Genomic DNA, 20816 nt, shown 5'->3' with positions numbered 1-20816 from the left:
CTGCTTATTACTTGACACCTTCTGCAAAGGGGACCAGTGTCAAGATCTAGTTTTTCTTTGTTATTTCACTTTATAATGTATTCATGTGGAGCATAGTCCTAAATATGCTAAATAAATTTTAGCTATGTGTAGATTATATTAGAAACTATTCTCCAATATTCAAAAGGCACATGTTGCAGTTTCAGCTAATGTGGTCAGTGGATTAAGGCCCTAGTTACTGACTACTTTCTACATTTAAAGACACTGTGTAATAGGTTCATCTGTTAGTTGTTAATGGTAAAAGTTCACTTTTTTCATAGGTTACTTAATCAGTGATATGTAATTTTAACAGACCATGAAGCTTTACAGGTAGAAGTAGCATCTGTCCACGTTTACTCGGTTATTAAATGGTAACAAAATCATTAAGTAATTTTTTTAGGTATGATTGAATAATAGTAATTTTTCATCAACATCCCAGTTGACCAGAATGATATCCACATAAAAAAAATCTTAAATATTGATAATCTTGTATCGTCGCGTTTTACAAAATTGATGTAAAGTGGTCGTGAGGCCCAAGAAACAAATTATTACATTTCCCTAATAATTTGGCAAACAATCTCTATCCTCAGATTTACTACAACTCAAATCCCAGCGATTAATTGCAGAGTTACGTGGTGACACTGTTAAAGTTTTTAAACGTTAAAGTCCCCTTTGTCACCTACAGGACAGCACACGATGCCGAAACACGAAAATAGACGTCATCATAAGCTCGCATGCGTGTTGGCGACCGAGGTTTAAACAAGGGAAACTTACTAATGACCTGCGACGAAAAACATAACAAAACAAAACGTTATAGAGGACGTGGCAAAAATTGATGTTAATATTTGTGTAACTACTAAGAACATAACCTTTACTAGTGTTATAAGCTACTTATGCGTTTACATGCAATTTCAAAATGAAAATAGCTGCTGTTTTGTTAAAAACTGGAGTAGCAAAATATCAGTAAACATGACAGAAAGAGCTGCTGTCCCAGAGTAAGGTCGATTTACAACGTGGCTTTGGCCAGCTTTAAGCAGCAGTTAAAAGGGGGGGACGAAAACGGAAGTGGTGGGAAAAATTCTCTGGTTAAGTTTTTAATCTTTGTCTGTGTGTGTGTGTGAGCCGGCAGACAGTACGTCACTTCCTCAAGTTATTTCCATTTGTTTGTGGAAAGCGCCAGCAGTTATCTGGTACCTCTTAACACCAAGGATAAGGTTACGATTTCATCTTACAGTATGTGCGGGTGGAAGCAGCGGCTCTTTTTATTTATGTAAACAGTTTTAATGTGAAATTATGGAAGCTATACAATAGCTGCATAACGCGTCGGCGTAAGCAAAAGCAGGAAAACGTGCGTTCGCCACCAGAAGTAGTAGATCTGCTAACGTTAGCTAGCTAGTTTTAGGTTAATTGGCTAACTATTGTTAGCTTCCCGGGTCCCGGTACCGTTGGTGTGTTAGTGCTGGTTATAAAGTCGGTTCACTCACAATCGTGAGCTGATGGAGTGCCCTCATCTGAGCTCAAACATAAGCGGTGCCTTTGATTCTTCCAGGTTCCCTAACGGTACTCCGTCCTCCTGGTGTTGCAACGGTAAGAGGAGCGTTTTTCTGTCTTTCATTTTACTTCAGTAAAATTAATTTCGTTGTACATAAGCGTAGCTCGGTGCGCAGTATTTTTGGATGCCAACTTGTGAGCAGACTGCCATATTTCTGTCTGCTAGGTAAGCACTAGCCACGAGTCAACAGCAGATATCGCAAGGGCAAATCACAATTCGCCATATCTTTATGGCTGTTGAGAGAATTATTCATTTACATATGCGAGTTCATTAAACGGAGTCATCTTTTATGTTCAGTTTGCAGGTCTAATAAAAGTCCATGGATTTGCCTTACCTGTCTGATGGTTCATTGTGGACGGTGAGTTTTGGTTTTGTTTTGTCCGCTAAACCGCCCTCTTAGTAATTTTATTAAGGAAGCTATTGACTTTGGGACAAACAACTTCAATCATTCAGTCACTTAAGGACACACTAAATAAAGCGGTGTAGACTGCAGCCGGTGGTCACTGAGATGACTGTGAAAAACCCTCAGTTGTGATTTTAATATGATCGATCCTACTGGCCCTAGCCTGTGCTTATTCTGTTTAATAAAACGTAAAAAAATATTCTGCCAAACCTTTTTTTTTTAAACAAAAAATGTGTTTCCAGAATTCAATTCACATTTGTAAGCTTTATAACACAACAGACACTTGTTAAACTTCTGGGACGGGAAAAAACACTTCTGATTTTAAAACATTCCCCTTGTGTAATTGCGTAAAACCTTTTAACTAAAAATAAATACATTTTTGAGCATAACTATTGAGTCATTTCAAGGAAATTCCAGATGTGTGTTTATAAAGCTGTCTCTTTCCTCATAGATATGTCAATGGGCATGCAAAGAAACACTTTGAAGAGAATCAAGTCCTTTGTGTTAGTCAAAGGAAGGGTGAGAAACATGAAAAAGAGAAAATCCATCATTCTGTTTGCATGGACTGCAGCAGCTACAGTGTGTTTTGGTAAGTGTTCTCTCTGACTACAGTCTGACTCATCTCTTACCAGTCAGAGGATTGTGTTGTCATTTAAAAAAATAAAATAAAATGATCCAACTTTATTAAAATCTGTATCGATTGTAATAATTTCTTCCACATTTCTATGCTACCGGAGAAAGATGTAACAATATTAGTATATTTGTAATAATAATATTTTGTTGTTAATGTGTATTTAATAGTTACAGATGTGATGAATTTGTTGTGAACGACACCAAACTTGGGCAAGTGCAGAAGTTGCGGGAACATCTTCAGAGTTTAGAAAAGTAAGTATTAAACAATATGTTCCTCATTTTACTGTCATGGTTGCCTTTTACTGTTTAAAAAGGACAACTTTTTTTGATATCTCAAGAGTAGGGCTGCAATGATTCATCGAGTAGTTCGATTATAAAAAATTGTCAATGCAAATTCTTTGCTTCAATGGTTCATTTAACACACACACACACCATTGTGTTAAATGATATAAATACGAGTTTTTCACCTGCATTTGTCACGAAAAACAGAAATTCAAACATATTAAGGACCAGCATGTGAATAAAAAGTTTGACAACATTAAGCCCACACAGCTCCCAGTTTTGAACAAAAACACAACAGCAGCAGTGATGATGATGCCGACATAATTAAACGCGTAGCTGGAGTTTGTATACAGAGGTGGAGCCACGCTGAGCTCTGACTGAGTGAAAGAAAACACAGGAACAGTGATCATAGGAACAGTGATCACCAATAAAATCCTTACTGGGAAACAGCTAGCAGGAGGTCATCATCAAAGCACCTGATCAACAAACTCAGACAAACTTTGTAGCTGCTCCATCCACCGCCATTTGTTTTACACCGCGCAAAAATCTGCAGTAAACCTCCAGAAGTTGTATTAAAATCTGCAGACGAACTGTTAACTTAGTCTAACACCATGTTTAAATTATACAGCTTACTGAAGGCTGTTTTTACATTGAAGTGAAACCTGCAGCAAACAGGGATGAGTCTAAAGGGGGGATGGAGTGTAGTAAACTATAATAATTTCAAGGCTTTTGTAACACTGTTCAGATTGAAATTGAAGTAATATAAAATATTGTATTAATTAAATAGCTTTTTTTAAACAATACAATGAAAAATGTACATGGGCCAGTACATTCTGAGTCATTGTCTTGGTGGTTGTTAAGCTGGACACTGAATTATTATCAGTATTAATTAATGTCTACAAGACGTCTGTTTCGACAACACTAAAACATCAACATAGGAAGAGCCTTCCAAGAATACAGTAAAGGTAAGTTTTTATGCCTTAGTTTAGTTTTAGAATCAGAATACTTTATTGATCTCTAGGGGAAATTATTTTGGTTACAGTGCTCCAGTATAAACGGTAACAAAGACAATACACTAAGTAAGAAATAGACACAATATATACATGACTTGTATGCATATAAGTCACTATTGATAAATAGCTGAATAAGAGGAGAGCATGTGCAAAAAGGGTGTAGCTATTGCAGTATACAGTGTGTTAAGTGGATGAGTTGTACAGGGAGATGGCCACAGGCAGGAATGATTTCCTGTGTCATTCAGTGGTGCTTTTTGGTACTCTGGTGCTCCTGTGACTGACCAGCATGTCATGCAGTGGGTGGGAGGTATTATCCAACATTGTCTTTATTTTGGACAAGTTTGCATATACATCTCGTTTTATTCAAGTTTGACCTCTGACTCTACTTGAGATTATTTCTATAGTTCTGCATTAAACAAAATGTTTAGTTAAAAATGTAATTCAGTATGGCATGTTTGAACAATCAGAGAGTTTAGTTTGTTTTTTCATTAGAAATTTTGTAAAACAGTTCAACTTAAAAATATTTCAGTATCGATAGATTACTTGATTACTAAAATAATTGATACCTGCAGCCCTACTCTAAGAGTATGCTAGGCAAGTTAAGACATGCACCAAAGTAATCTGCTTTATCCAGGTGACGCAAGTAATCTTTTCTGCTTACAGTTCAGCACTAATGGGTGAGCGACAGAGGAAAAGGAAACTTCAGGACAGCCCAGCAGGAGATGGCAAGCTGTTAAAAGACAGTGTAAGTAATAGTTCAAGGCAAATGTTTGCTGCCTTGAAAAAAGAAGTAAAGATAGCAGCTACTTTAGAATCACACTCCCAGCACAAAAGACTGCACCACTCTTAAAACTTTTGCAAGACTATTTTTTACACTGTGGTGCAGGGCTTCAATTAAATGAGTCACAGCGTCTTTATAGAGCTGTACGCCAACTGACTTTAAATGTTAGCTTACAGCAGAATTTTTCCATATGGCTTTAAACATGCACATATACTCGTCTCTCTCAGGATGGCGTGGCTCTATGTGCTACAGGCCTGCGCAACCTTGGAAACACATGCTTCATGAATGCCATTCTGCAGTCCCTCAGGTAAGTGCACTGAGGACGAGGTATGTGGGTGATGAACCGAGTCTGTGGCACAATTCAGTGGCTCTGCCCCTGTAGAGCCAGGGCCCCACGAGCAGTCATCCTTTATTAATATAGTCTGGGGCACAGTTAGGGGGATTACAGAGGCTGCTTGGAAACAAGACACAGTCAAAGGCCAGGTTTCCCTGATAATACACATTTAGTCACAATGCTAAAGGATTAGAGCAGTGGGGTTCCACATTTACAGACAACGAAGCTAGTATTCTTGCAAAATATCTTTTTTCTTTTTTTCATTTTCAATATATTGATTAGTAATTTGAACATCTAAAAAATGTCACGAATAAGCAAATTTGTTGCTTTGAATTTTATTTTGTCAGGTTGTCATCACCTGGCAACTTCTGCTGCCTCTTTAAAGTCAGTGAATAAATAATTAGATGTATTAAGACAGTTTCAGCTGTAGTTTTTTTCATTCATGGTTGCCAACAAACATGAAAACAAAGGTTAAAACCTTGTGTGGACCACAGCATGTTTTTTTCAGGTTTTCCACACTTACTCTTGCTTTAAAAGTCCAAAGGTTGGATGTATGTTAGGTTCCAGCATCATCCCTTCAAATATGAAGTTAACTTTGTTTGAAAGCATGTACATATATTATATGTAACTTTGAGCCACACCTCTTAATCAGTGAATTCAGGCCCTTTAACATAGCTGTACAGTGGGGCAAAAAAGTATTTAGTCAGCCACCGATTGTGCAAGTTCCCCCACCTGCAGTAATTGGTGCAAATTACTGACCTCTGTCATCATTTTAAGTGGGGGAACTTGCACAATCGGTGGCTGACTAAATACTTTTTTGCCCCACTGTATAAAATCAAGCACCTATCCATGCACTCTTCCTTTACCAACATTTGTGAAAAATGTATCCAACTGTGTGGGAACCTTTAGAGAAGGGAGCTCGACTGTCTCGCAGAGCCCGACCTCAACCCTATTGAATAACTTTGGGATGAATTAGAGTTTAGATTGCAAGCCAGGCCCTCTTGTTAAACATTAGTGTCTAACCTCACAAAGGCTCTTCTGGATGAACGGGCAAAATTGTCAAAAGCCTGTTATACTGTATCTGCAAATAGATACAGAAGCTCCTGCAGATGTTGTCACCCAGTACGTTTGTGCATATAGTGTATTTGGAACTTGGATCCTCGATCCCTATAGTGAGGTGATCTGGTAGGTGTGTTATACTGGGGTATTTTTACTAGAAGCATTTCCATATTTTCAGGATAACACTGCTTCAGTTCATGGGGCATACTGGGACATTGCTATTTCAACTGAAGGTTTAGAGACTTTTAGAATGCGAAGGTGCTTTGAACCTGTTCTCCCAGCGTTTAATCGTCCAGCATTTTATTTTGACACTCTCCTGCTCTTTCCTTTAATTCGTGACCTGTCTGCTGATGTTACGTTTGAGACGACTGATGGCAAAATTTGTTTCTTTGACAGCAACATCGAGCAGTTCAGCTGCTATTTCAAGGAGTTGCCTGCTGTGGCTCTACGCAGTGGTAAGACGGCAGGAAGAAGGATGTACCACACCCGCAGCCAAGGGGACAACAGTGTGTAAGGTCCTCTTCTGAAGGAGGGACGATTTATGGGCAATAATTAACGTTAATTTCAGCAAGTAAAATTGGCAACATTGTTAGTTGTGAGTGGTTCTGTAAGGCATCCAGTTCTAATGTTATTGCTGAAAAGGAAAAGATGGGTAGGCAAATGAAGAAGAAAAAATCAGGTATAATTTAAAAATCCAGAAAATTATTTCGGTTAAGTCTAAAATAAAGTTTCTTTATGTTGAACAGATCTTTGGTGGAGGAATTCAGGAAAACTCTCTGTTCCCTATGGCAAGGGAACCAGACCGCCTTCAGTCCAGACTCCTTGTTTTATGCCATATGGAAAATCATGCCAAGTTTCAGGTACACCCACATTGTAAAAACTGTTTTCTATAAGTTAAGCTGCTAATGCAGAGCAGGAAACTGTTTCCGTTTCACTTCTGTTGTTGTTCCGAAGTGTTACCGTTTTTAGTCACACTACTAACAAAGGTGCATTGTGTTTCAAAAAACTGCAATAAACCATTGTGAGTCATTGCATGAATGCAATTTAAAGCTGTGTTTGTGTGTGCAGAGGTTATCAGCAGCAGGATGCCCATGAATTCATGCGTTACTTACTGGACCACCTCCACAGGGAGCTACAGTACAGCCGTAACGGCGCGTCTCATCCAGTCTCACCTCAGGATGGAGTCAGACTCTCTAGTACAGATGGCAAATGCTGCACGTGAGTCCTTCTAACCATACACTGATTTTGCTTTTGTTGTCTCAGCGGGATCCTGAATTTTTTTGCATATAGTTAATATTTCCTACTTTTTTCCAGTTAACACAGACTAGTTGTAACAATATACTATCGGCATGACCATATTTAGCAGTAAGTCACTATAACTTGAATGTAAAAGCTACTGCATGTTTTGTTTTTTTTATTCTTTACAGAAATGGGACCGCCAGTGTTGTGACATCCATTTTTGGTGGTATACTTCAGAATGAAGTCAACTGCCTAATTTGTGGGACAGAATCTCGAAAGTTTGATCCATTTCTTGGTAAGACATAAACGAAACCACACACTGAGCGGCTTTTGTTGTCCCATACAGCAAAGTTCATGTGTCAGTGTTTGGCAAGATAACACAAAAATAAATTTGGGTTTCTGTAGCAAATCTTTTTATTGTTGCTCTACATCATAAAGCAAATAAATGAATGAAAAGCCATTTATTATAGAGTTATAGAGTTAAACTTGATATAGCCTGATGGTGCGTGACACGTCATGTTTTTCCCCTTGTGTGTTTTTTACTCAGATCTGTCTTTGGACATTCCCAGTCAGTTCAGACAAAAGAGAAATAAGGACCAAGAGCCAGTGCCAACATGCACTCTACGTGGTAAGTTTCTTGTAGTCAAAAATGATCTTTTATAGGCCTAGTTTCAAAGTTTGTGACACTAAAATTCTTCAGAGCTTTTCAATTTTTTTGTGTGTATTTGTTTTTGTTTTTCTTTAAGACTGCTTACATAGCTTCACCGACCTGGAAGAACTCGATGACACAGAGCTGTATTACTGCCATAAGTGTAAAAAGAGACAGAAATCAACCAAGAAGTTTTGGATCCAGAAGCTGCCAAAGGTTTTTTTATATATATATATATATATATATTTTAATATACACTTCACTGTATCTACTATTAAACTATAAAAACATATGTTTGCTTTTACTTCTTAAATAAATTGCACTTTTGTTTCTACTCATAGGTTTTGTGCCTGCACCTAAAACGGTTCCACTGGACTGCCTTTTTGAGAAACAAGGTGGATACCTATGTAGAATTTCCACTGAAAGGTCTGGACATGAGAGGCTACTTACTTGAGGTGAGCCCAACACTCACAGCCTTTTTATTTTCTTTGTTTTTCCACAACAGCTACATTTAAGAGTCAGATCAAATGCTGATCTGCAGTTTAATCAGGAGACCGTAAGATATGCTTTTAATGGCAGATAATACAAAGGCCAGAGTAGGTTGGTGAGAAAACACACCAGCTAAAATTCATAAAAACTGCAGTAAATGTTTGCAGAAATTTGCTACAATTTTGCTGGCTCCTAAAAACTCACAGTGCTGTATCAGTAAACACTTGTACAGCCAGTGATGATCATCTTTTTCCATTTTTCTGCTCTTACGACAGAAAAACAAGTTCACAGAAATTACCATTGTGGAAATTGTTGGTATCCAAGTCAGTGTGGTAGGAAAGATCACAACAGGAACGTAGTTTACTTATGCTAGTTTGAATTTTTTGTAATGAAGCATTATAGTTTTGTTACTTAAAAAAAAATACATTTGAAAAAAGTAACACACATTTATCTAAATAAGAATTTATATCAACACAATGGTAAAAACACATTGTGGTTGTTGGCAGTGACACTGATTGTGATTGGTTGATGAGGCTGGTGTCCTAAAATGTACACGAGTGCTCTGATTGATAATAAAGTATTAAAGAAATATGCTAAATTATTAACAGTAGTGCACAGACCTGGGTTGTTAAACTACCATCTGTAGCAAATGCATTTTTCATTATTGGATCAGTGGTTACCACCTGCATTTGTGACTTTCTGATAGATCTCCAGCTGGTTACGTAGGAGGTCCGTGCTTGTGTTCACAACTTTGCAAGATGCTGTGATGGCTGATTCACACCTATGTCTGATTCGGGGACATGGAGTGTCTATTTCATTTCATTTCAGAGTGCAAACAGTTTTATACTGGGCATAAACTGCTTTTGATTAGATCTTTATGTAAGGTCTGGAATTCAGAGTACTTGTGACAAGTATTAATCTTGTTTGTCTGAATGCTCCAGAGCTTCAGGGGGTGCTATTCTACAGCAAATCGCTTTTCTGACCGCTGTGCAATAAGTATGTCAGTTTTTTGTTATAATACGAGAGCTTCTCCTAACATACAACCACAATTCCTAAGTAGTTGGGACACTGTAAAATGCCAATGTCTCATAAATCCATATTTGATTCATAATTGAACATAGAAAACACATCCAGTGTTTAAACTGAGAAAATGTACCTTTTTAAGCAATATATAAGCGAATTTTATATATTTTATATACAGCAACACATCTCAAAGGAGCAGAGACAGGGTTACATATAAAGTTTAGCATTTTTTTGCTGAAATATGCAAGGCCAACCTTGAAAAAGATGTCATCTGGATGCTCTAAAACCCATATGTGCCTTTCAGTGTTGATGGTGTCTTTCCAAGGCCTATTTCAAGTTCCAGTCACTCGTGCACTCCCATACTGTCAAAAAGGATTTCAAATTTCGATTTGTCTGATTTGTCTGTCTTTTAAATGAGCTTTGGCTGAGAGAAAACTGCAAGGTTTCTTGATCAAAGTCACATATGGCTGCTTCTCTGTATGATGGAGTTTTCCATGACAGAATCATGTCTGTTTTTAATGCATTGCTGACTGAGTGAAGATCACCACATCCAATATGGATTTTAAGCTTTGTCCCTTTGTCTCCAAATTCTGTGAATCCTTTCATTATTATGTACTGCAGATAAAGAGTTGTTACACATTTTTTTAGATGCCATTTTTTGTGGATTGGTGAACCTCTGTCTACTTCTGAGAAATTCTGTCACTCTAAGATGCTCTTTTTTTGCCCAATCATCTGTTGCCAATTAACTGGATAAGTTGCTAATTGCTTCTCCGGCTGTTCTTTTAATGGGGCATTCGTGAATAAGCCAGAATTCAGGATTTTTGAGTTCCCATATGGAATTTGATGTGGAATGCCCACTCAGCTTTTATTTCTCATTAGGAAAGTCGGTAGAGCCCACCAACCCTGAGTTAGCAATCCAAGATGGAGTTGAACGTAAACAGTAGTAAAACTTTTTTTTTTCTTTTTTGTTTTTACATTATTTTGGAATTGGGTTTGTACTTTAAAATTATTAGCAAACATAAATCTTTAATGTTTGTGTGACTTTTTTTTTTCAGTCCAAGAGCTCAGTTGCAGATCTGCTCCTTTTGCTCTGTCAACAGATAAAAATAGTCTTGTACATTGTTCTTCACACAGAAGGTCAAACAACACATGTACACAAATACAAGCAATGAGTGAGAGCTCGGGATGTTGGCAGCTAATTTGCTAAATAACAGGAAAAACTGGTCTAGTCAAAACGACAGAAAAATCCTCGGAAAACATTAAAAAGTGAACAGAATTTAAACCATTGCAAACACGCACTGAGTGAGATTGTTTTGGCTCTGTGAGTTCAGCAGTGCTAGCAGCAGTGACCTTCTTTTCTGGGAGCTTCCACATGAAGAATGTGGTCACACCTGGCCTCGGCTGCTTGGCTCTAATCCAGTTTATTCCGGCGAAGCTGATATACAACTGCTTTGTTTTATTTTTTGTTTGTTTGTTTTTTAAAACATCAAAATACTGCAAAACAGCCTTGTTACCATGGTTGTTACTTGCTTTAATCTGTTCAACTGCCATCGAAAGTGTGGTGAACTGGAAGTGGTCAGTGTCCCTGTATCCCAGCTCAACCAGTAACTGCTATTGTACATGAATAAAATAAGAAAAACAGGCTTAACTGACTCGTAATTCTGGTACTGACTAGATCAGGGGTGGGCAATCTCAGTCCACGAGGGCCGGTGTCCCTGCAGGTTTTAGATGTGTCCTCGAACCAACACAGCTGATTTAAATGGCTAAATTAGCTCCTCAACATGTCCTGAAGTTCTCCAGAGGCCTGGTAACGAACTAATCATGTGATTCAGGTGTGTTGACCCAAGGTGAGATCTAAAACCTGCAGGGACGCCAGCCCTCATGGACTGAGATTGCCCACCCCTGGACTAGATAGTGCAGCAGCGTTTAAACACGTAGTCCATTAATCGCGTACATCTCTACTCATAACTGAAGGAGTGTAAACTGTTTTGATTATTATCTGTCTGCCAGTTTGTGGCTTGTATCCACTTCCAGGTGTTAAGGGCATTTCCACAGCATTTTCCTTTTGCTCTGTTGTTTTTGCAGCCAGAGAAGTCATTACCAGGGAGCTGCCTGTATGACCTTGTTGCTGTCGTGGTGCATCATGGATCTGGGTGAGTAGTTTAACATTGTTGAGTCTGGCTTTCCTGATTTGTTAGATGGCGTAAAATGCGGTAATTACACAGCTTTCTTAGTCAAGAAGCATCCATGTTTAGAGGTCATGAATCAAAGCTATAATTAATAACTGATTTAACTTGATGACTAATTATTTCCCCTGGATAAAAGGGCCAGCTTGATCCATATTTTGTTTTTTTTGTTTTTTTTGTACAAGTGTATTTTTTGTGTTGTAGAAGAATAAGGAACTGAATCCTAACATGCATTCAAGACTGGGCTATGGATCTGTGCATTATTATCTGCCAGCTTTGAGTTACTGTATAGCCGGATCACATCCGCTTTGTGAAAGCTGCAGTTTAAAAATTTATGTAGCCGCTAAAAGGCATTAGGCTGCAAGTCCTTGAAAACACATTTAGATTCAAACAGAATCAAAGTGCTTTTGTCTTTGGCCTCTAGGTGGCAGTGTTGCACTGCTGATATATTGTCGAGCTGAATTCTCCCCTCTTGCTTCAGCAACGATAGATGAACTCTTGCATGAAAGCAGGCAGCAGAATATGACGTGTGTTTGTGTTCACAGGGTTGGGTCGGGGCATTATACAGCATACGGCAGCCATGAGGGTCACTGGTACCACTTCAACGACAGCACAGTGACTCTGACCAATGAGGATACAGTGAGGAAGGCCAAAGCCTACATCCTCTTCTACGTAGAGAGGACTGGTCAGGTGCCCTCTGACACAAGCGCATCAAACAGCACAGCCACGAATAAGCCTGCCGTGGACGCTGCAGCTGTGGACAGTGTTTCTACGGAAATAGTTTCTCAGGACACAGTCGTAGCCGATACGGTAGCTACAGATCTGGATTTTGCGGACGCAGCATCGTCACACGAGGACGTCGCGGGCGAGAAAGAGGAGGTAGATGTGAACAAAGACATGGCTACACTGGCTGAGGGTGACACAGTATCAGTGAAAGCTGCAGCAGATGCAGATACCTCAGACAAGGCTGCAACAGAAGAATCTCACCAAGCTCTACAAACTGTTGCACAATAAATAATTCTTTGAGATTTCACTGCCTCAGACCAGCTCGTGACTTTTGTTTCGACTTCACCTCAATCACATTTGTCACCGTGCTTGATTATAATTTTCACATAACATTCACATTTTCACTCTTGTGTTATGATTTGTTTGAAAGCGTCATGTTTTAACTTGCTGCTTAATTTGTTTAGTAGACTTTTTGCATGTTTTCTCTCGATGATGTGCCCTCATACCGAGGTAGACTTCTCCATATCCAATAGATTCCAAAGGTGATCGTTTAAAGTTTAACGTATTGAAGCTTTAGCCTTGGAAAACCTCAGTTGGTCCAATGTTTAGCCTAGACTGAAGAGATTCATTGTCAAGAACACTGTGTAATATTTGGCATTTCTATTGTTTTTAAAGTTTCACATGTCATATTTTTCACCTTAAGAGCCCAGTAGTTCTGTTTTCCAGTCATTAGAGGATATTTTAAGATTTAGAATGCAATGCATTTGACTGACTGGTGCTCATTAGGGCTTTAGAAAGTTGTTTTAACTTCTTGACCAGAACCAATGTAAAAAGAAGTGATCATTCTCAAAAAGTTTGCCTGTACTGATGCTGGAGTATCATGTAACATTTTATGTTGATTTGAAATGGCCATACACGGGGACCTGAAGTGAAATTCTCTTCAAATGTGTACCAGGCAACACGAACATGACAGAATACAATGGAGAACATTTTATTAAGATGTTTGTGTTGGGCTGTTTTTATCATCGACGGCAACCGGCCGACCCGCTGCAGTAAAAGGCAAACAAGACGCCACGGTTCACGTTAGGTGGTGGTTGCTGCACTGTCACAAGGAAAGATGGTAAGACCAAAACTAATAAAGTGAAGTTCCAAGTTAAGATTTTGCAGGAGTGAATATTGAAGAAAAACATGTATAGAAATCTGTTCATTAGTCAGGAGTAGGGATATTAACCTAGCGAGCAGCTCTGGAGGAATTAAAGAACTGCATCACTAATGTTTCTACACTAGCCTCTATTTTTAAGCTTATACTGCGAATCTATTTTCTAAACAGGTTCATGTACTTTATGCAAATTAAATATCATCAAACTATTTATTGACGCGTATGTTAGGAACAGTTTTTTCCATTTGTGTGTGTGTGTGTGTGTACAGTAGACACATGCATACTAAAATATATTTCATGTGTATTTCCAGTATACAACTGTCTCAACACCCTTATTATGCCTTGTAATGATTAACTGGCTTTGATATGACCCAAGTAGGACTTCTAAAATGAGAGCCTTTAAGTTGTCTTCCCCACACAAACACACACACACACACACTCGCAGAGTCACCCTCCCCCCTGCACACGTGCCACCCAGTGAGCCGTCTCACTCTGGCAGGAACAGGCACTCCTGTATGCTGAGGAGCAGCTGCTCTTCATCGCCTGCACACAGGTGGTTGCGGTTTGTTATTCTGTCCCCATCAGTGATACAAGTGCCCCCCTTGTTTTGTTGTTTCAGATTTTTTGATTATATCCCAAATGTGGAAAAAACAACGTTGGAGATCTTGTAAGGGGCGTCGTGACACGGTGACGCAGAGTACAGAATGTGATCCGCCTTCCAGCAGTGGAATTTCCCAGTGTCCTGCTTTTTTATAGAGATCGCCGATAAAGAGTGACGTAGAAAAAGCTGGCAAGGAAGTGTGGAGTGATGACATGGGCTGAATGGTATTTTGCATTTTGCCAACTCTGTACGTCCTCTGCGAGCCAACTGAACAAACACTCTGAGTTGTAGTACTGTCTGTTCCTTGAGGCAAAGTCCTGCGTACGGCTTGTGACTTTCACTCACATGAAGCGTTTTCCACGTTATGTGGCTCTCTGATGGTCTCGATCACAATGCAGGGAATGCAGATCCCTTTAAGTACATTAAATACAGACTTTTTTTTAAACATTGGTACATTTCGCAAAGAATCATTTAATGTAAAAATTTGACACTGATAAATCATCCCATTATTTTTCACTACCTCTGTTTTTAAAAGTATCACAGAATTTTTTCATAATTCTTGAGGTGTTTTAGGTTTGTTTTTTTCCCTCCAACTTGACCCCTAACCGTAGTTGTTGCACGGGTGTTTCTGCACTACCCAGTGAAGGTGTTTCTCTTTTTTTTATGTCTCTTAGTGTGTATCTGAGAACTAGGCCAGGACAGTGTAAACATCTGGCTGAATCCAGCACTTGCTGCCTGTTGAGAGCCATGACAGATGGAAAGGGAGCGTATGGCTCAAACACTTCCATCTTTGACTGCACAGCAGTTGTCTTCCCAAAATAGCCCGTGCTCTACGGCCTTATATGTGCAGGCCTGTGTGGTGTGCCTGAGGGGGCATCATGTATCTAGGCCACACAATACGGGCTGTGGGCTCATTGTTGCTGCTTACCAGCAGGCCTATCACTGCCCCAGGGACAAAGCCTATCTCTATGTCTCAGGACAACACACCATGCATCTCATTCAGCTCAACCGTGAGTGTCTCCTTCACCTTTTCTCCTTCCTGGACAAAGACAGTCGGAGGAGTTTGTCCCTCACCTGTCATCAGCTGCGTGAGGTCTTCCTGGACCCCTGTCTCTGGAATCTACTCCACTTCAGCTCCCCTTGTCAGCTCAGGAAGGACAACTTTGTGCTGGGACCCTCGTTGCGTTACTTAACTATTAGTTGGTACTCCAGCATGGTCCTGCAAGTGTGCAACATTGAGGACTGGTTGAAGAGCTCGTTTCAGAAGAACATCTGCAGTAAACACGAAAGCCTGGTCAGCACGTTCCTGGCCCATGTCTGCTATATGTGAGTGTTTGTGTGTGGCTCTACCCTGCTGTGTTGTGTGATCAGAATGACAGCTGATAAAAGCTGAGAGAGGACACTGTAATATCCTGTAATAATACCTCAAGCACTGACTTTTAAACACCTTAAAAGTAGAGTAGAATTAACATGACATTGGCACAGCTTGTGTTCATCTTGACACTGGCACGAGAACAAATTGCGTCTCTCTTTATGTGTCTTGAGGATGCTCACACAATTTGGGGGAGGGGATGTTGCTTTCAGGGTCATTTACACCCACATCAGGGAACCAAATGGTTTTCATTTAAAGGCACGTCGCTCAGTCTAACTGCCATGTTTAGCTGCAGGCAGCATGGAACATGATCATTAGAAACAGATGGCATATCCACAACTGGCTGTGGAGACAGAAAAATGACACATCTGTGGGACACAAGACTGATTCTATTAACTAACATAACTGTGGTCACATATCAAAATATATTTAATGAATGACGTGACAGTTGGACTTGTTAGGTCGCTGAAAAGTAGCCGTTTTGGCTTTTGGCCTTGTGTGCGTGGCCGGGTCCAGGCAGGAATCGTCCCGGAGAGGCGTAATGAGGTCTCTGGATAATTTCTTCAAGGCAGCCAGTAATAACAGTCGATGTGAGGGAGCTTGGCCACCACAGCTGGCCGGGACAAGAGGAAGGGAAAGGGGGAAAGGGGCAGTCTCAGTGGTGTGTGTACAACCCTGTGAGGACTTCCTGTATTGTGAAATTTGAGATTTGTGATGTGAGAGCTGTGAGATGAGTCAGAGTTTAGAACCACCCACTTCGTCTGAGGCTTGCATCTCTGTGTCCTTAAGGCACACTCTCTGCATACTGATAAACCCTCCCAAATTGTCAGAAGAAAGGAAGCGCACGTGACAAAGTGGGAGGGAACACAGAGGCTGTGGGGGTGATAAAGAGTGACTTGGCTCCAGACCCTCCCAGTCAGCTGCATAGTGGAGATTTATGCAGGCAGGTGGAGCCTACAATTGGCTCTTTGTTGCCGTCAGAGGAATGAACATGTGCTCTGTCTGTGCCTGCCTCTTCCTGGATAAGACTCCACGCAAACTCTGACGCCAACCTCGTGTCTATAGTCTCTTTTTTTATCTACATGGAAAAAACTATAAAACATAGCATGTCTTTGGGCCTCTTTTGCAGTGTACTTTCAGTGTAATACTCTGCAGAGCCAGAAAACTACAGTAAATCAATTTTCTTAAGGTCACAGTATTAGAATTATACAAGATTAATTAACATGCCTGATTTGCAGTATAGTGTGGGCTGCGCAGTGGGTGGCACAAGAAGCTTTGGCATGAGACTGGTTAAACATTTCTGAGTAGTTTTACTCCGATCTTTACTGTGCACCATTTGGATAAACTGATGCTTTCTCTTACATAACGAGAGCATGCGTGACTTTTGCTTATGAAGTGCTTAAGAGATTTATCTGACAGCTGCTTTGGAAAATATTTACTACTAAATCTAGAAAATAGAAGGTTCCAGCAATGTTTTAGGCTTTTTTTGACGCAAACCTTTCCCCTCAAACGACTGAAGGACACGAACAGTAAATGTACACTACGTCTCAGTTCCTTTTAGAGCTCACTGGATAATTTGACCAGACAAATTAACCGTTAGGAAACCAAACGGCTCATTACAGGCATGATTACAGGTTGGTGGTGTGGTGTTCTGCTTGTGCTCAACATAGACCAGTCTGCTCTTGCTGCTGTTTCTTTCAATGGGAACTACATCATGTCTCAAACATAAATTAAAGGCATAAAAAAAAATTCTGAACATTTTAGGCACACACTGCTAGGTGGAAGCACTTATATTTGCCCTCGCTACTTTGAGAAGATCAAGGTTTTTGCTTTTCTTTCATTTTCATTCAGCTGCTACGTTCCTACAGTTGGCGAATATATGAAATATTATGGGAATGAATTTGAAAACTAGCTTACAGACGGAACAAACAAAGAAACCCATTAAAAAGAAATTATTTTCCACACAAGGTGCTATGAGGCGGTGCTTTAATGCGCCAACAACTAAATGCCTGTATGTATGTAAGTGCACATATTCTATGTGTGTGTGCAAGACAGATTCAGATAAGTGGGTATGTACATATTGGAATAGCACACAAAAGAGTCTGCGCACAGTGGAAGTTCCATGAGAGGGCGGATTATGTAATGGGTTTAAAAAAATACTACTCCTCTTATCTCTTGCTTCTATCCACTTCCTATCCTATGTCATTAAAAAAGACAAACGAGTCTCTAAATGGAACTGTTTCTTTTTAGTGCACTGCCCGACTTCCTCAATATTTCATTAATGTCAATAGCGTCCGATCACATGCTCTGCTAAAGTCTCACTCTGAGCCCATGCAACAATGCAGCAGGGCACATGGATCGACTGCATGCTCAGAGGTTACTGGGGCACTGCCCTCAACACTCGCAGGCAGCTGGAATATGTCGGGCTCACATGTGGTGAAGTGGTAAGATTATGTAAGTCTTTATGTAATCTGCATCTGTCAACATGAATGACACTCACTATCCCTTGCCATCCCGGTGCCTGTCTACCAGCTCTGGCCTGCCGCTAGGTTGCAGTGCACTGAATGACAATCCAGCAGTGCATGCATTTCACAGAAACACTTGACATTTTGTTTTCAGAAGCGGTTTTCTCATTAAAATTGTTGTCGGCTCTTTTTTTCTTCACTTACTCACAAAAGCTTTTTAAAGAAAGGAAACACACATGGCCCGGTGGGACTCGGTGTACACAGAAGGTCTAGGTATTTAACAGCTCTGTCATTAAACACATCATGTGTCCATCTCGCAGTATATATATCCCAAGGCATTATGAGTAAAGATGACACAGTACAGGTTTTGTACTCTATGTGTGAAAAGTGAAAACCTGCCTCAGTTAAGCGACATGACTTACGGATGTCTCTACCACAGGTGCCCCAACTTGCTGTCGCTAACCATGTCTGGCTGTGGACACATCACTGACCGGGATGTGATTTCTGTGCTGCAGTGCTGCAGGAAGCTACGCTACCTCCACCTAGAGAACTGCGTCCGCATTACTGACTGCAGCCTGGAGGGCGTGGTGGCTCACGGAGACAATCTGGAGGAGGTGAAGGTGGATTTTTGTAGGAATATCACTCAGGCAGGGCTGCAGCACTGTAAGGAGATGAAGCCAGCCCTTCAACTGACTGCTGAGAGGAGTGCTGACTTGATCCCCGACAGCAAGCCTGAGGAGAGGGTACCAATCAGGAGGACACTGCAGAAGGTCCTGCAGAATTCCTGATGGTAGCGGCTCACACCCACACCAACTGGGACCATAAAAGAGCATTCATGTAACTTACTGTGTAATGACTCTACTGTGATGTTTTGTATGATTTGTATTTAATTTTACTTTGTTATACCTTTTATATGACACACATTAAATATAAATTTCTTTTAAATCTTGAAGAAATAGTTTGACATTTTTGGAAAAACGTGTAGTAAAGATGAAGATGCCACCAGGAGCTGCACAAACTAGAAACGGGAGGGAGCAGATCGATTCTATCAAAAGGTTAAAAAAAGACATTTAGCAACTGCAGAAACACAAACTGTTTTCACACCGCAGCCCTGAACTTTTGTTGATTTTGAGAATGTGACAACACAAATGGATAGACATAGCTGGACTAGACACAAAACAATCTTTGACCTGCCAGCTCGCTTGTACAAAGTCTGTGCAACGTTCGATTGGGTCAGTCTGTGCCCGTGTGAGAGCAGCTGCAGGTATCAGTCCCGTGTATCCATGGCCTTTGTTCTGCTCTCTGCACTCTGCTCTCTCTATCCAGATAGTTCACCTGCCAAACACGCTAAACCAAACACAGTAGTGTCTGAGGCAATCTCAAGCTATGTCCCAAGTTGTTTTCCTGACATTGTCCAGAGTTCCCATGTGCCAAATAATGACAAAATGACAAAATTTGAGTTTGCATAAGGGGTCACGTGACCTGTCTCTTGGCCAGGACTAGTTGACAGGCAACAAATGGAAACTTCAGGAAGTTTCTTCTTCCAGCAAAGTAGCTGCTGTCACACTGAATGACAGATCTTCTTTTGCCTTGTCTTATTTCCAGCACAGGCATAGGAGTGTTATCAATCATCTCTGTGTATCTCCAAATGATTGAATAGTCATTTTCCCTAAATGTCAAACTATTCCTTTAATAGCATTTGATGGTTTGATTACATTTTTTACAACCACTCCAGCATTAAAAAGTAAAATACATAAAAAACCCTCAAACACGTGTGTGGTCGTGATCTCCATCCAGAGAGGAAGGATTCTCCCAAGGAAAAATGCCTTAAGCCTGAGTTGTCATCTTACGTAATAGTGACAAAATTAGGCTGAACAGGCGTGTCTGTAAATACCATGTGACAGATTTATGACAGGTGACTGCGGCAGCAGGGTACTCCTTAATCGCTAGTTTCCGACACCCAGTTTTCCAATTTTTAATTAACTGAAGCAGTTCAAGTCGAGTGAATTTGATATGATACAAAGATAAGATGTAAACCTCCAAAGCTTAAGCAATTAAACATCATCATCCAAAATCATGTGAACTTCACAGAAAACTGGCTTTTTTGGAGATTAGGAACTTGTTAAACATACAGCTTTTGTACTGAAAATTAAGCCTTGAAAGGCGATGCAGGCACCCCAAATTTTCTGATTTCTTGCAAGCCATCAGTCTATACCTAGATGGTTTGGTAACAAACTGTTATTACACTAATTGATGCGTTATTACGATAATACTGTACTGTAGGAAAGCAGAAAATGGTGAGAAAAAGGCAGGCAACAAAAGGAAGACAGACTGGTTAATCGAGAGTTTCATGTTACAGAAAGACTGTGACTCAAAACACAGAAAGAAAAGAACTAGATGGTAAGCTCCAACAGGTGAAAGACCTGAACTTAAACCCTATCAGGCTGGTTTGGGATTAACTGAATGGGCAGAAGAGTGAAAGAAAAACACTTGTGGGAACATCTGCAACGGTTTTGAGGGGGAAGAAAAAACTTTCCACGTAGTGTTTTATATCTATAGTCATAAGTCATAAGTAAGGCTGAGTGAGTGCAAATATTGAATGTTATTTATGAGACACACAGATTATGGGGGATTATGCTAAATTAAAGAGTGTATATGTATATTTGTATGAGTTTGACAAGAACATCTGAAAAGCACACAACTCACTACTTGTCCTTATCTAATTATTCCTATTTTCTTTTTGTTTGGCCATGCAAAACTGATTAAGCAGTGTAATGTGGTCCATGTGGTTTGGACTACAACGGTGGCTCTCAGACCACAGAATCCTGGACT

General features: G+C 40.1%; 2 protein-coding genes across 2 annotated transcripts; both read left to right on the top strand.

The window, feature by feature from the left end:
* Positions 1-1121: 1121 nt before the first annotated feature.
* On the top strand, positions 1122-13733 carry usp3 (ubiquitin specific peptidase 3). Its single transcript, XM_085282214.1, has 15 exons — positions 1122-1605; positions 1868-1928; positions 2425-2562; positions 2775-2858; positions 4565-4646; positions 4910-4989; positions 6472-6585; positions 6822-6935; positions 7144-7293; positions 7503-7609; positions 7862-7942; positions 8061-8179; positions 8305-8418; positions 11561-11628; positions 12207-13733. Exons 1-15 carry the CDS (start codon positions 1515-1517, stop codon positions 12673-12675), a joined length of 1872 nt encoding a protein of 623 aa, XP_085138340.1. The 5' UTR covers positions 1122-1514; the 3' UTR covers positions 12676-13733.
* A 1059-nt stretch (positions 13734-14792) lies between these two features.
* Positions 14793-19768, top strand: fbxl22 (F-box and leucine-rich repeat protein 22). Its single transcript, XM_085282213.1, has 2 exons — positions 14793-15473; positions 18424-19768. The coding sequence occupies exons 1-2, from the start codon at positions 14902-14904 to the stop codon at positions 18770-18772; spliced, it is 921 nt and encodes a 306-aa protein (XP_085138339.1). The 5' UTR covers positions 14793-14901; the 3' UTR covers positions 18773-19768.
* The last annotated feature ends 1048 nt before the right edge of the window (positions 19769-20816 follow it).

The sequence above is a fragment of the Mchenga conophoros genome, linkage group LG7, assembly GCF_057382185.1.
Source record: "Mchenga conophoros isolate Kocher_MC1m ecotype Shallow Benthic linkage group LG7, M_conophoros_male_GT1.1, whole genome shotgun sequence".
Taxonomy (NCBI): domain Eukaryota; kingdom Metazoa; phylum Chordata; class Actinopteri; order Cichliformes; family Cichlidae; genus Mchenga; species Mchenga conophoros.
Note: the sequence above shows the minus strand (reverse complement) of the source record. Positions and strands in the feature narration are given on the sequence as shown.

Bases quoted from the DNA above. Each gene is read 5' to 3' on its own strand.
- usp3 (XM_085282214.1), top strand. From the start codon at position 1,515: ATGGAGTGCCCTCATCTGAGCTCAAACATAAGCGGTGCCTTTGATTCT. The intron at 1,929-2,424 runs GTGAGTTTTGGT...CTTTCCTCATAG, and splicing joins CTGATGGTTCATTGTGGACG to ATATGTCAATGGGCATGCAA. The intron at 7,294-7,502 runs GTGAGTCCTTCT...TATTCTTTACAG, and splicing joins ACAGATGGCAAATGCTGCAC to AAATGGGACCGCCAGTGTTG.
- fbxl22 (XM_085282213.1), top strand. From the start codon at position 14,902: ATGGAAAGGGAGCGTATGGCTCAAACACTTCCATCTTTGACTGCACAG. The intron at 15,474-18,423 runs GTGAGTGTTTGT...TCTCTACCACAG, and splicing joins CTGGCCCATGTCTGCTATAT to GTGCCCCAACTTGCTGTCGC.